The 17,154-nt window shown below is 37.5% G+C and overlaps 1 protein-coding gene across 1 annotated transcript in view; it reads right to left on the bottom strand.

The window, feature by feature from the left end:
• The window catches only part of LOC124711187 (HIV Tat-specific factor 1 homolog), a 580,556-nt gene that overhangs the window by 547,365 nt on the left and 16,037 nt on the right, over positions 1 to 17,154 (bottom strand). Inside the window, exons 3-4 of the mRNA XM_047241116.1 lie at positions 15,236 to 15,395; positions 9,164 to 9,369 (exon numbers count right to left, since the gene is read on the bottom strand). Coding sequence (XP_047097072.1) covers positions 9,164 to 9,369; positions 15,236 to 15,395 — 366 coding nt within the window. The remainder of the gene's footprint in view (positions 1 to 9,163; positions 9,370 to 15,235; positions 15,396 to 17,154) is intronic.

The raw sequence follows: 17,154 nt of genomic DNA, 5'->3' as shown, positions 1-17,154 counted from the left end.
AAGTGATTTTTATGAGTTATTTGCACCAGATGTATCAAACAATATTATATGACGTAAGAATAAAATTTTTTGGTGTTCACATTATCAGATTTAATTGATATTTTGGCTTCTGTTGCAAGAGTTGTTCTCAGCTGACTTTTTGAGAACAGTCCTTGTGACAGAATGCCAAACATTGATTCAATTTCATAATATGATGTGATGCAAAACCAAGAAACATTTTATTCGAACCAAACAAGATTGCCTAGAATACTTTCCTGGTCCAGTTTTGTATAATGAAAAGTAATTCAAGTTTGACTTAATAGTCAATGTGAACCAATACACACAAATAAGACTTTTGGTAGCATAAACTTGATGCAAACAGCAAATTTTGCAATGTTTTCTGGACGTTACCCAACAAAAAGTATGACCAAGCTTTTTGTCAACAACAAATGAAGGAAAATTGGGAAAGGAGCTGATACTGAAGAACTGCTGCAGTGAGAGAATTAGTCACAATCTTTCACACATAAGTTGTCTCCATTCCAAATTACATGTATCTCATACTGCAGTCTTATGTAAGTTTGCTGTATGAATAGAAATGGTCAGTGAAAGGTTCAGTGCTATTAGTCGCAGCAGGCATCACACTTTTCAAGAAAATGAGTTACCATACTACAAATCCGTTACTTGGAAAAGAAACTGAAAAACAAAGATATGAAGATGTTCTTGCTATACAAGAACATTATATGTAGGAGTGATATATGATTTTTATCAGTACTGTCTACTTCAAGATGAAGATGCTTCCTTTAGTCAGCAAAATGCAAATAGTTGTAATAAAGTAACTGTCAAGAAAGAAAAACAAAATAGCCGTGGTCATTTTATTTTCAAGAATATTGCAAGATACTTCAGACACAATACCAAAAATGGTTAGCACAAATTTTGCAGCACATGAACACCAGAAATCATTTTTTAACTGCTGAAAAGTGATGAATGTGCTGGAACCAACAACACACCTCTGTTTAATCTCAATGGACATTATTAAATAGTCCTGTCTGCTTGTACAAATTACTGAACTGAACTGCAAGTGTACGATGGGGACACAGCAGATTCATGAAACCCTAAGGTATCATCCAATCATCTATCCTTCTAAATATTTCTCTAAGAATCAACACATATTCCAAAAGCAATAATCATATGAAACCCAGCTCATTATTTCCATTCACAAGGCAACAGTGCCATGTTAATTCTTTGTCTTTTTCACTTCTTTAAAGCTGAAAAGTTCTGCACTTCACCTAGTACAGAAAAAAAGTATGTAATTATCATGAAGACATCTTACAAACATGATTCGGTATGTTAGTCACATAATGACACCTGAAGGCACATCAGGTTTGCCACAGGGGGTGTGCTAGAACCATTATTACATACAATGTATGTAAATACCAGGTAGTTAACGTTAGAACAACTCAGGAGCAATATGAGGAAAACACAGTAGTATGCAGGAACCAATATTCAGGTTTAATTCAGTACTGTTACAATAACTGGGAAGTCATTCTACTGGCTACCAGTGAGAAACTTACTTTTACTAAGGTACAGGTGTCATTAACCCAAAAGTTAGTCTGAACATATTAGTGCTTCACTAGGCATGGTTCTATTGGAAGTGGTACGGCTTTGCCTTCCTCCAACCGTCTAACTGATCTACAGTTTAATGTGGACTCCAAACTACAGTGTAACTTGATATTTTTCGCATACACAAATCATTGCCATTGAAAGAGGCAATAAATGACAGGAAAAAAATTCATAGGCCTGACAGAGGACTGGGCTCTTGTCATTCCTAATTTTAGTCTGAAACCCACTTAGGCGGTCAGCACACTGACTTTTACTGTGAGACTGGAACTTAGCACTCTAATCTTACAACCAACATTCACTAAGAAACCATACCATGAACCACATACAATTATAAGCAAAGTGTTTTGAATCCTACAGCTACATTATTGTCATGAATTTTACACCTTTTATCTTCAAATTATAAATGAGTCATACATTTTAAGTACCCATGGTAACATATATTGCTTTCCATTATATATATAGTTATAAATTATGTTGATAGCAATGAATGTTAAACTTCCAGCTTATATTACAAGGTCTGTTAGCGGCAGTCTCACACGATCTAGAGATTTTCTGACTAGCTTCAACTACAACTACACCTAAATCTATTGTTGCTACACTATTTTACACAGTCCCCACTGGTATGCACATGCCTCAGCAATCCTCAAGTTTACACATGTCTGTGTGAGGGGATATTGCGATTTTTATTTATTTCACATTTTCTCTCAATTATATTTTATTCATGCCTATCATTCTCTATAATGGAGGAAACATTTTTTGTTGGTCTTCTACTTTGCTCTTCAGATCTGTTGTTATTATTTTGATATTCAAAGTGTCCACTTAATTTGAAAGTTGAACATCTGTTTTCAGATATCCAATGTTTAATCATATTAACTGTAGTTCATAAGTCTGATCATTTACAGCTATTTGCGGATCACAATCTTAATTGTCTGCATTCCCTCTCCGCCTGAAAATGGGGACAACTGAGAGCAACGTGACAGTGGAACCATCCTCTCCCCATTCACAGATTTGTGTGTTCCTACATCCTATTCGAAGCAGATGTTTGGGGTTTGGACAGTGACCTGCTAACAGGTGCACCATATCTCAAGTGGGATAATGTGCATACTGGGACTATTCCTAATGCTTGGGAATATGCTGTACTGGTGGATATGCTTGCCTTGCAGTGCTTCTAGTACACCAGTCCGACTTGCCATTCATCTAACTTCCAGGCTCGTTAGTGTCTTTTATTAGAAATATGAGCACCTGTGATCCCACACATTCATATTGTTCAAACACCAATATATAATGCTACCCTGTAGCGTATCATGATACCTATCAAACATATGTTGAGAATCACCACCAGTAAAGCCTCAACAGTTGTAGTGAAATAGACACGGGTGAGCCTCAGGAGTATGCTTCACTATATTCTTCACAGTATCCTTCTTTAGCTCCCCAATTGAATAATAATAATAATAATAATAATAATGAAGCAATTTTCCAGTTTTAATTAAGGTACACTATGTGATCAAAAGTATCTGGACACCCCCAAAAACATACATTTTTCATATTAGGTGCATTGTGCTGCCACCTACTGCAAGGTACTCCATATCAGCGACCTCAGTAGCCATTAGACATTGTGAGAGAGCAGAATGGGGTGCTCCGCGGAACTCACGGACTTCGAACGTGGTCAGGTGATTGGGTGTCATGTGTCAAATGTCTGCATGCGAGATTTCCACACTCCTAAACATCCCTAGGTCCACGATGTGATAGTAAAGTGAAGTGGAAACGTGAAGGGACATGTACAGCACAAAAGCGTACAGGCCAACCTCGTCTGTTGATTGACAGAGTACTATGACAGTGAGGCGGGAGGTGAGAAAACTTGCATTTCATTTTCGAGCGGCTGCTCATAAGCCACACATCACGCTGGTAAATACCAAACGATGCCTCGCTTGGTGTAAGGAGCGTAAACATTGGACAATTGGACAATGTAAAAACATTGTGTGGAGTGATGAATCATGGTACACAATGTGGCAATCCGATAGTAGGGTGTGGATATGGCTAATGCCCGGTGAATGTCATCCGTCAGATTGTGTAGTGCCAACAGTAAAATTCGGAGGTGGTAGTGTTACGGTGTGGTCATGTTTTTCATGGAGGGGGCTTGCACCCCTTGTTGTGCTGTGTGGCCCTACCACAGCACAGGCGTACATTAATGTTTTAAGCAGCTTCTTGCTTCCCACTGTTGAAGAGCAATTCTGGGATGGCGATTGCATCGTTCAACATAACTGAGCACCTGTTCAAAATGCACGGAATGTGGTGGAGTGGTTACACGACAATAACATCCCTGTAATGGACTGGCCTGGACAGAGTCCTGACCTGAATCCTACAGAACACCTTTGGGATGTTTTGGAATGCCTACTTCATGCCAGGCCTCACCAACCGACATCGATACCTCTCCTCAGTGCAGCACTCCGTGAAGAATGGGCTGCCATTCCCTAAGAAACCTTCCAGAACCTGATTAAACATATGCCTGCGAGAGTGGAAGCTGTCATCAAGGCTAAGGGTGGGCCAACACCATATTGAACTCCATCATTAGTGATGGAGGGTGCCATGAACTAGTAAGTCATTTTTAGTCAGGTGTCAATGTTGCTGCAAGAGACGTCTCCATTACTTACAACACTTGATTTTACAGATTCCACCCACTTAAAGGTGTTGGTGAAGAACACAACCAGCCACAGATAGTTTTAAAAAGTTTTATTTTAATGCCATTACCAGCTGTGAGCTGTCGTGCCCACCTTCAGATGGCTGACATTTTCAATTACGGTACTCTATTCACCAGCACTGTCCTGTCTGCTCCTGCACTCCACAACAATACTTAAGTATTTACCGCCTCTTTATATGTTGTGCAGATAAAAAAAACATGTCAATGTGCCTGTATTAGATAAGATGTAAAGTATATACAATTACGTCCATTCTAATTGTCGGTGTTCCTTCCTGATCTGGTCCTCATGCCCTTTTAGGATGGTGAATTACGTGTTGAGGTATAAAAAACACCACATACTAAACACACCAATTTTTAAAAGTATTTCTGGTTTGTTGCGTTCTTCACCAACAATCCTTAATGGCCACTAAGTTCAAGATCCAGAATAGATCAAATAACACTTAAAGGTGTGTCTAAGTTAGTATCTCATTTTATAAGTGAAATAAAGTGCTGGCAGGTCGATAGACACACAAAACATACACACGAAATTCAAGCTTTCGCAACAAACTGTTGCCTCATCAGGAAAGAGGGAAGGAGAGGGAAAGATGAAAGGATGTGGGTTTTAAGGGAGAGGGTAGGGAGTCATTCCAATCCCGGGAGCGGAAAGACTTACCTTAGGGGGAAAAAAGGACAGGTATACACTCGCACACACACACACATATCCATCCGCACATACACAGACACAAGCAGACATTTGTAAAATGTCACAGACACAAGCAGACATTTGTAAAAATGTCTTACATTTTACAAATGTCTGCTTGTGTCTGTGTATGTGCGGATGGATATGTGTGTGTGTGCGAGTGTATACCTGTCCTTTTTTCCCCTTAAGGTAAGTCTTTCCGCTCCCGGGATTGGAATGACTCCTTTACCCTCTCCCTTAAAACCCACATCCTTTCGTCTTTCCCTCTCCTTCCCTCTTTCCTGATGAGGCAACAGTTTGTTGCGAAAGCTTGAATTTCATGTGTATGTTCGTGTTTGTTTGTGTGTCTATCGACCTGCCAGCACTTTCGTTCGGTAAGTCACATCATCTGTGTTTTTAGATATATTTTTCCCACATGGAATGTTTCCCTCTATTATATAAGTGAAATAAAGCGGATTAAATTTTCTAATCAGTCTCCAAGTGCCCGGAAACACTAGAGTTCTGAACCGTGACCGTTCTTTGGACTAACGCTGAAATAAATCACTTTTGATAACAAGGTGTATGTGTCAGTGAAAGAACATACTATCTATGTAGCACATTATATGTGACAGCCATCAACATAATCATCAACTAAAGTATGTCATGTGAACAATCATTCACAAACAGTAGCGAAGTGTGGTATTTTTTGTAGGGTAGAGTGAGAATTACGAATTTCAAAAAAAGAAAACAAATCTTGTGAAACAGAAACATTGCAAAAGTAACTTAGTTACACATTGCTACTAAAATTGAAACTACTACAGAAATTGTTATAAATAAGGGCATAAAAATAGCAAACAGCTACACATTCATAGAAATGTAACACACAATAATGCACTGTTACACTTCTTATAAAATTGTTTCATCTTCCTGTCCTTTTTCTGAGAGTAAACATCAATGACATGAGATATGAAATCCTGCTGATTGGTTACAGATTTCACAGTTCCCTTCTCTATAGTCAAAATAGCCAAGGTTGACAGTCTCTTGTTTGTTATTATGTTGCGAAGGTGGCCTTTAACACATTTTAATGTACTCATACTTCTTTTGTAAGACACAGTGGTTCCTGGAATCACAAGAACTAAGGATAGTAATTTCACACATTCAGAGAACATGTTCTTTTAATCCATTGTTTATAAGCAATTTAAGGAGGTCCTGAGGCTCTAGAAGTTTATCCCCACTGCAGTAAATAAACGGGGACTGATAACCTCAGATGTTAAGTCCCATAGTGCTCAGAACCATTTTGTAAATAAACATAAGTTCTCTTTTCAGTTTTTCATTGTCAATAAAGGATATGCTGGATTTTAAGTAGTTTTTCAACTTCTCATATAGGGAAATTGTTTGACTTACTATAACCTGAGCACTTTTTCTCATTTACGAGTTCCGTAAAACCTGTTTCATGGAAGTCCTAGAATTTAGTTTTGATGTTTACTGCCACTGTGTCAATCATTTCGAATACCAGCCTTCTCAATTTCTGAATACTTACTTCTGTTTCATTAAAATCAATTTCAGATACTCCTGCTGCATTTATAAGGCTCTTAGCTTCCACTGCGAATTTCAGAATAATTTCCTCACATCTTAGTCTTTCAACAGTCTTAATGCAGTTTTCAATTTCAAGCTTACAGTGTCTTACGTCCACAGTTTTATTTTACACGATGTTAGACAAGATATTGGTATGCTGGAAAATCAAGCTGTAAAACTGCAATAGAAAAAGAAAAATTTGGTCATCTAGTATACTATTTAGTCCACTTGTTTGATGTAAAGAACCATCATCCCACCCTTCATTGTTTATCACATCATTAAACGCTGCTCTCCGGTCTATATAGTGAAGAATAATGGTTTGTGCACTGTGTAAACGAAAATTCCACCTTATTTCACAATGACCTGGTAGTTTAAATCCCCTTTCCCTCATATGTTCACTTCCTTTACCAGAACAGGTAAAAATGCATGAAATCCTGCTAGATTAGCCACAAAAATTTTTAACTGCCTAATTTTTTTACAGGCACAGAGGAGGACTATGTACAACTGATGTGCATAGCAGTGGATAAAGAGAGCATGAGGATGCAGTTATTTCTCAGTAGAATGGACTCCATAATTTTTCTGTTTCATTGCACTGCAGTTGTCTTAATGTTCGCAATACTAATTTGTTTTTATCAATATTCCAACTACTAAGCACTTGCAACAAAACAGTGGCTATGCCTTGTGCACTCCGATCTTTAGATAGTCACAAAACTCTATGAACCTCTCTTGTATTTCTCCTGATTCATTATTTGCAAAACGAAAAATTACACCCATCTGACTTCTAGTTGAGACATCTGTTGTTTTGTCAGCTTGTACTGATATAAGAGGACTATTTTTAACTTCACTTGAAATTTGTTCTTTGACAACATCTGTAATACAAGTCATTAATTCATACTGTGTGTCAAAGATTGCACCTTTAAATACTCCATCGAAAGCTAAATCATCTTTCATGTATGGTTCTTCCTCCACCCCATGCTAAAAAGCAGATTATCAAAATAAAATCATACTTCTGTTTCGATCAACTTTCTCAGTGTGTTTCGAAGCCTCCAAGCATACTGCTTCTGAAAAAACATGATCAATTCTTACTGCACCCATCTGCTTGTATTTAACAGCTGGTGTAATATGTGAAATGGAACGGTCATGCTTTCTTGCTTTCGAAAGGAAATTTTTAAGACTCTCTTCCCCCACTCCCCACCTATTCCATTCAAAATGGTCATTACCCATTCTAAATAGTACACAGTAAAAGCAAAAAAGTTTGTTCATTAGAATGCTGCCACAGAACCATGGTTTTGAACTGTACCATTGTGTTTGGAAATGTCTTACAAATTTTCCATAAGATTTTTTTAGTACACAGACAAGGTGTCGAGTTTCTTTCTTTCACCAGGAGTTTATCTTCTAAAGAAAGACAAGAGAAGAATGCAAGGTTTTCTGTTAAAAAAATTCAGTAAGTGTTGTGATAAAATAAACGTGTCCATGGGAGTTTGAAGTAGTCAGAAATACCATGCTTTACAACATAATGATTTCAATATTAAACAACTTACAGTTTTCCTTTTGACAATGCAATGTCAAGTCAGACTGTTTATAGCTCCTCACATGTGACAGGGCACACCAAAATATACTTCACTAATCAGTTAATCACTACTACTGGTTACTACATTTTAACAACAAAAGGTTTCACCATAAGCACATTTAGTAAGGTTGATATGAAAATCTACAGACACACTACAGAGTTACCAATGTTTGAAATAAGTAAGGCTAATAAATTTGAATCTGAATAACAATGAAAATAGGTAAGCTATTTCCTGTTGTCTTACAACATCCGATGATGCATTCACATTTATTTTATGTCACACTAATTTTGTATACATTATGAATGTCTTCTTGTTCTTTGTGCTTTAAATAAATGGTTAAATCAATAGTTAATAGTTTCTCATTCTGCCCGGCTTGCTGCTAGCATGCAAGACAATGCGAAGTAGCGTTATCTGTTAGGGAACTGCTGAAAGACTTGTCCTTACACTTTGGCCTGTGTTCACCTGCTGATGAGAAGTAGAAACAAATCAAACACCAGCTTTTAAAAACCGTATCCACACTGTAGAAGCTCCAGTCTGCCACATGACAGAAACGAGCTTACTGCACATGCTCGTAACAAGCACAGAATTCCGAGCTGCTATTGGTTGCAAAGCTAGAGGAATGGTGCAGTATACTGGCAGGTGCATATATGAAGTTCAAACACAAAATATTTGAAAACATTTACGTAGGCTCAGCCTTAGAGCTTTAATGGATGCTTCGCTACTGTATACGAACGGTGATTTGTATGGGAAATGATTTGATATTTTACACATCCTGTGCCCCTTTTGGTTACACAAAAAAGGTAAACACAAGAGAAAGAAAATGAAAAGATGACTGAAGGATGGATAAATTATTCAGCAACCAGATGAAAATCACAGAATGCGAAGCCACAAGATGAGAAGGGAGGGGGGGACCCTGTGGAAGCATTTCAGTATCATACTACACTAAATCCTCTCATAGTGAAATCAGAGCAGATAATGTCTACAAACAGTCTCTCACAATGGCTCCTGTAGCTGTAATACACAAAGAGGATATTCAAACTAATATAACTGTTGTGCTCTTACCTTTATGTAGGAGCAGAGGCCATCACCTTTAAGTTCGCCAGAAACAGGATCAGTATACAGCTTCACTTTCATCTTGCCAGTGTCAACATCACGCATCACCAATCCACATTTCTGCATTACATCTACAAATTCTTGCTCTGTGATGTCTAATGGAAGATTGCTCACATACACTTTGGTATTGTGCTGCTCATCTAGTTCAAACCAAGCTGTAAAAAAAAGTAAATTGTTTATGTCTTCCACAATTTTCTTTTATCAACATATACAACGGCATGCAAAAAGACCTATCTTGTTAAGCGTAAATGGTAACAATTACTCACACAAAATGAGCACATTATCATGGTGCCTTACACCCAAAACAGTAGCTATATATGAATTTACAATGTTTGGCTAATGTAATGCAAAGTTAGAGACACTGCTGTTGAATCCTAAAGCTGATTTCAAACGTAAAAGATGCTTACCAGAAATGAAATTGCACAACAGAATCATTTTTCCATTTAGGTTGTACATATTTAGTTCTTTTCTTCATTCTACAACTAGTTTTACTTAATGGTGTGTTTCTGGGTGTTGTGCCAAGCATTAAATGGAAACAACAACTTGGTTGAACACCCAGGAGCACACAATTAGTTAATTGTGTGAAAGCTGAGAAATAATACTTCTATCTTTCTATGCAATTATCAAGCATTTTGGATAGAACAAGGTGTGATACACATGAAAACTGCAGCACACTCACTTGATGTGCTTCTGTTTGTTTCAGTTAAAAAAACATTTGATAACAGTTTCAAAAGCTGAAGCTAGTTGTTAAATAAAGAAAAGGTCTAAATAGATCCAGCCTAAATGGAAAAAATGCTGCATTCATTTAAAAAATTTACAGCTGTGGTGCCCACTATGAAGAAGATGAATGCAACTGTTCTAGTGACACATGACAGCAATAACTTTTCTATTTATATCCTCTGGCAAAGAATTTGAGCTTGAAAGCTGAACTACGGCTATCTGTTGCTCACACCTGACTGGCTGTTTTTGTCGTATCATTACTTACAGAACACACAGCAATGAACGTACAGCTTACAAACACACAGAACACGTGCTTATTCAAAATGTGAAACATAAGATATAAGAAAAAAATAAAACTCTGTCCTTTTATAAGTCCATTCATTTTAGTTAGTGTATCTTAGTAACTTACAGACATTGTGTACAACATATGAAACTGATTGGTGCTTTCAACTACTGTTGGTATCATACACACTGTTTTCTTTAACACATGTGTGCACTATATTACATTAGTTACATATGATCAAATTTAGAATGTCTCCTGCTTACTTTTAATATATCGGAAGATGTTCTGTAACTGAACAAAACCAGTCATCATTACGGACAGGAAAATTTCACGAAAATGATAACGTGAAAAATAATGCAAAATTGGAAATTTTTAACAAAATATTGCAGAATTGCTGGTTTTTAAGAAATATTATGAAATCGGCAATTTTTAAAAACCGGAGAAATTTGTCATTTTTTCATTTAAACACTGCTATAAATCTGAGAATGGCAGTATGCGAGTTTTCATAACTACTAATTACTGAATGTTGAAATTGCATTTTGACGTCTTATTTTCTCAAGTCCGAGCGAGGTCCATGTATAATCTTAAAATGAATGATCTATTCCCACATAACTATGAAGCAATGTCAAAACTAACATCAAAAGTCGCAAAAAAACTGCACTGGAATTGGAAAAAATAACAGCGAAAAAGTAAAAATACACTGAAACTAGAGAAAGAGTGATATGAGAAAAAAAATAATGAATCTGAGAAAAAAATATCCAACAAATTTTGTTAAAAAGACCTGAATTTGGCAAGAAAAGGTAGCACCAATTTTGGCAAAAAAGGTAACAGAATTTCCCAAAAAAGGAGCACAGAAGTTGGAAAAAAATAACACTCAATACGAGAGAGAGAGAGAGAGAGAGAGAGAGAGACAGAGAACGAATCCAGCAAAATAGCAGCAAATTTTGTAAAAGTAGCAGCGAATTTAGCAAAAAATTGCACCAAATACAGCAGCAAATTTGTCAAAAAAAAGGTAGACACACACAAAATTTGCAAAAAAATCCCCAAATTTGGCAAAAATAAAACCTAATTTGTCATAAAATAACTCCAGTTTGGCAAGAAGCTCCAAAATCGGCAAAAAAATTAGAATTTGGTAAAAAATAGCTCCAAATTTGACAAAAAATAAAACGAAAAAGAGACAAATACGAAATTGACAAAAACAACAAAAATGTTCCAAATTTGGCAAAAAAACATCAAAATTGGCGCAAAAATCAGAAATTGGTAAAGAACACTGAAAATGCCAAGAAAATGCTGAAATATACTGTGAATTTGGCAAAAATTGTAAGTTTGAATTAAGCAAAAAAAAAAAAAGGGTAACACAGAATCTGGCTTAGAACAATACCAGATCTGGTAAAATATAACACCAAATATAGAAAAAAATGAATTTTACCAAAAACAACACTGAAACAGGATATAAAATAAAACAATCTTTTCCTGTCCCTACTCATCATTGTGAAAAAATTAGGACATTTGATTATAATAAAAGACATTATTATATAATGCAGTAGTTGTGGGTTACTTCTTTTGACAGTATGTCAAGCATTCCTAAAAATAAAATGTTTTTAATTACTCTTTTGCCACCACCACTCTGTATTTTTAACACCACGTAATAGTTCAATTTCCTAAACCTCCCCAGTCCTTTTCCTTCATCCCTCTTCCCTCCCCTCCTTCTGCCACAAGAAGTAGTCACTGGCTCTGAAAGCTTGCTGTTTCCATATCTTTTATATGAGTTTACTGTCGCCACTGCTGCTGAATGCATTTTTTATCTATCCTGTAATAACACACAATCTAATCCTAGCATGACTTTATAAACAATATATTCTGCGGTAACCAGTTTTAATAAGCTATCAGCAGAAATAAATACACAGCATTTAATCAGAGACTCTCAGCAATTTAAAAAAGAGCATTAAAATTTTACTCTACACCCTGATACATAATTTGTCAACCACTGTGAAGTGCATGGCAGAGGCCACGTAGCATAGTATCGCATGTTAGGGTTTGTTCCTGTTCCATTCATGTATGGGGAGCAGGAACGATGACTGCTTGTCCATGTGTGGTGTAATTACTGTAGTCTATTTTTTTCTCCACATTTCCCAAATGGATATCAAAAATTATGAAAAAAATAGGTTGCTACTCACCATAAAGAGGACATGATGAGCTGCAGACACGTACAACAAAAAGTCTGTTACACACAGAAGCAGACACACCTCATGCACACATGACTGCTAACAATGGCCTCTCTTGCCAGACATGCACCCTGGACACAGCAGCTGGAGATAGTAGTTGTGTGTGCTTGAAGTGTGCCTGCTTCTATATGTAACAGTCTTTTTGTTGTGCTTGTCTATAATTCAATGCGTTATCTTTATGGTGGGTAGCAATATATCCTGTTCATAATTTTTGATATTCCAACCTGTACTTTCCATCATTCCCTAAGGCAGTGATTCGTATGAGCCTCAAGAACATATCTAGATTTTTCACTTAATGATGGTTCTTGAAATTTTGTTAGTAGGCTTTCATCTACCAATTTGCATCGGTCACCAAGCATCTGCCAATTCCCCCCCCCCCCCCCCCCTTATTTTTTAAATATAATTGCAACACTCTCTCATCAGTCAAACAAACCTGTGTCCATTTCTGGTGCTCTCCTTTGAACATGTTCAATATCCTCTGTTAGTCCTATTTGGAACAGGCCCACCACACTTGAACAATATTCTAAGATAAGACACATAAGTGATCTGTATGTAGTTTCCCTTGTAGATGGAATCCATTTTTCCAGTATCCTGCCAAAGAACCAAAATACGCTCCCATCCTTACTTATATCTCAGTCTATGTGATCATTCCATTTCATATACCTACAAATTGTTACACCCAGGTACAAAAAGTCATACTGGCAGCTTAAAGAGTAAGACTATTCAATGCATACAGGTTGCTGTTATGATGTAGATAGAGCTTTGACAACAATCAGGGTCACGATGTTAGCATTAAACAAACAGTAATAAATAAACAGCATTTAATCAGTATAAACGAGGAAACAGCAGCAGATTTTCTCAAAATATTAAAAACATACTAATATACAGTGTGTTAAGCTCATTGTTGCCACTTTTTAAATACAAATGTGTTCAGCAGAATAGGGCTGTGGGCGTACTTTCAACATTTGCATATAAAAATACACCAACAAATAATTGTGAATGGAAAATTCTGGATGGAATAATACGTAAAATAAAGGAAAGGCAACCACTCGCCTGCAGCTGACTGATGTGTGGCATACAAAATCATACAAGTGAAAACAGTATTCACACCAGCTTCTGAGCTCTTGCTCTTTCTCTAGTAGAAATACACACATCTGCATACACATACACCAAACAGCCTCACACACACACGTCCACGGCAAGGCAGACTGTTGATTATCGATGGCAGTCGCTTGGGCCAATAGTGATGGAGATGCAGTAGGGAAGGATGCACCAAGCGAAGAGCAGGTAGGGGGATAGTTTGAGGCAGGTCTTTCACCAGATCATTCAGCAGCTGCACAAGAAGACAAAAGGCAGAGGTTCAAGTCAGGGATTACGACAGTGCAGGATATGCTGGAAAGACAATGCCCACCTGTGTAGTTCAGAGAAATTAGTGCTGGAAGAGAGTATCCAAATGGCTCGCATAATGAAGCACATGCTGAAGTCATTTGTGTTGTGATGTGCACCATGCACACAACCCAGATGGTCTAGTATGCAGTTTGCCCCAGTTTGGCGACAGCTATTCATGTGAGTAGAGAGTTGGTTACTTGTCATACCCACACAGAATGCTGCACAGTAATTACATTGTAGCTGATATATAACATAGCTTCCTTCACACGTGGTCCTGACTTATTGGGCAGGAATGTCTGTGACTGGACTGCAGTAGGCGATGGTGGGTTCATGTAAGGGACAGGTCTTGCACCTGGGTCAACCAGAAGAAAATGACCCAAGGAGTGCAGGAATGAGATAGGGTTGGACAAGGATGTTCTGTAGGCTTGGTGCATGGCAGAACACACAACTTTGCGTAAAATGGATACAATTTTTGGTAGGATTCCCTCTTATCAGGTCACAAGAAGAAGTAGTCAAAGACCTGGTGAAGCATGTGGTTGAGCTTTTCAAGGCCAGGGTGTACTAGGTGCTCTGAGGAGTGCTGGTCAGTTGAAAGGCAAACTGTCTTAGAGGAGGAGGGAATGTGAGGTTTGTATTGGATGAGCTGGATAGAACACTGTCTGCCAAGAAAGGTTATCGGCATATTTTGATGACTCCTACTTTCCACTCCAGATATAGTGCCCGTGGGTGGCAAGGCTGTAAGGAAGATATTTTTTGACATGGAACCAGTGACAGCTGTCAAAGTGGAGGTACTGTTGGTGGTTGGTGCACTTGATATGAACAGATGTTTTTATGGAGTCATCTGAAAAATGAAGATCAACATTTAAGAAAATGGCTTGTTGAACTGAGTATGACTAGGTGAAGTGGGTTTGGTAGCAAGTGTTGAGATTGTGTAGGAAAGAGCAAAGGTTGTCCCCGTCAAGAGTCCAGATCATGAAAATGTCATCATTGAATCTGAACCAGACAGGGGGTTTTAGATGTTGAGTGGGTAGTAAGGATTCCTCCAGATGGCCCATAAATAAGTTGGCGTAGGATCATGGAATGTGAGTACCCATGGGAGTGCCATGTATTTGTTTACAGATTTGGCCTTCAAAAGTGCAATAATTGTTGGTAGGGATGAGACTGGCTAAGGGGATTACAAAAGAATTGGCGGGTTTGGTACAAAGAAGCTGGTGTACATACTGTTTTCTGTTGTGTGTTTCTACATGCAAACACACACACACACACACACACACACACACACACACACACACACACTCACTCACTCACTCACAAAAGGAAGAGCACCTCTGCAGAAAGCATAAAACCCTGTAGGCATAAATGATGAGTAAAATAGTTAAAAACCTGAATTTTTCATAAACGTACTTGGTTCCTGGGGAGCTGCCTTTCTTTTCAGTGCCTCCTGCTTAGCTTTATCAGCAGCCTCTTTTTCTTTCTCTTCTTCGTCTACTGATTTTTCTGGAGGTTTTGCAGTCTCAGTAAAGCCATAACTTAGCTGATATCGAGCTAAAAATTCATCGTCCACCTATAAAGATAAAAGAAAAACTTCGAGCAAGCTGTGAGAAATTTAATACCCACCAATAAGCAATTGGAAAATGCAACAGCAGCACTGGCAGGAAAACACAAGAAACATTAATTTGTTCATAGACAAATACCTTGGTCTTCCACCATAACTTATGGTGGACTCTTCCTCTAAGATATTATAGAAAAGACAAGTTTCAGTGTAATATAGCAAAATGTCATGTTTGAGTCTATCATTTTAATGCTACTTCCACAGCTTATATGTCTGTGTCACTTCTCGTAAGGGTGAATGGACACAGGACTTTATGATAATCCAGAACACCGGTGTCAGTTATTAGCAAAGCTTATCACTAAACTATGAAGATTGTACAAGTGAAACACCTACATTACATTTTAGATATTTTGCTAGTGGTGTGGATAAAAGGAATGTAAGATGGAATAAAGTGACATAATGAATGGGAATAATCAATGAGAAAAATGACCAGCACATATTTTTTACTGCAATGATTGTTTCTTAAACCATGTGAACGAAAACTCCTTTGACAAAATTTCAGAGGTTGTTCACGGGTATTTTCTGAATATTTTGGTTTATGGGACATGTGGTCTTCAGTGGCTCATTATAATAATAAAATAAAGTTTTATTCAGTTTGTTGCTCCAATTACCTTTGTTTTTGTGAAACAGTGTTCACAGCAGTGAAAAAGCCTGTGATATGCAGTCATAAAAACATATAAAAGAAACCACAGAGTAACACAAAACCTCAGAGATGCAAAACTACTGTGATATCGTTACCACATTGGCAGGAGCAGCTCAGCATAGCATTGTTGTGCTATTCTGCTACTGCATTCAGTCAACCCATAACGAGATGCATTGCAGCCTTCATATTTAAGCCTATCTATCCATAATGATGTGTCTCACTGTTAACATGCAACAGACACTGAAAGAAGAACAGACTTGAGACATAAGAGAGAGTGGTACTCAATGCAAGCTTTATGGCGAAGTGGCAAGACACACAGTGCATACTGTTGCCATTTATACTGTCGAGCAGACATTTTCATTGTACTACAGATATAACAATAAATGAGTGTAAGAACTCAAACTAAATGCCACAACTCTGTAACGAGCCACTAGAAACCATGGGCCCCAAATGAAAAAACACTAATGAAATATCCCTGGACAACCTCTTACATTTTGTTGGTGGAGTTCTGGTTCACCGAGTACATTAAGGGATGCATTAGGAGTAAAAGGAAATTAGTGGTTCCAGTTTTACCTGGAAAACAGAGTGCAAAAAGTCCACACATCTGCTAGTGATAAATTTTTAGTAAAACAACTGTCAGACAAGAAACATATTAACAAAGGTGTGCCTCAGGGTAGTGTACTGGATTCAATACTGTTGTTCTTGATAAATATCAATGACTTTCCAGAGAGTATAAAAGTTATTTTTGGTGATCGCACCAACTTCATAGTCACTGGAAAACACCAGAAATCCTAATAAAGAAGGCAAATGAAATCCTCAAGGGTGTTTATAAATGGGTAGATATGATAAATTTACACTGAACACAAAGAAAACAAACAGCATGCACTTCAGAACGAAGAGGGAAAACAACTCTGTCACATTTAGCAAAGATAATAAACGTACAGATCGAGTAACATGTACAAAGGTTTTAGGAATGAACATTTATTGTCAATTAACTGAGAATGAACACACAAAGATACTGGTGAAAAGAATGTCACCAGCATGTTATGCTCTTAGGGTTCTAGAAAA

Source organism: Schistocerca piceifrons, chromosome 8 (genome assembly GCF_021461385.2).
Source record: "Schistocerca piceifrons isolate TAMUIC-IGC-003096 chromosome 8, iqSchPice1.1, whole genome shotgun sequence".
Classification (NCBI taxonomy): domain Eukaryota; kingdom Metazoa; phylum Arthropoda; class Insecta; order Orthoptera; family Acrididae; genus Schistocerca; species Schistocerca piceifrons.
Note: the sequence above shows the minus strand (reverse complement) of the source record. Positions and strands in the feature narration are given on the sequence as shown.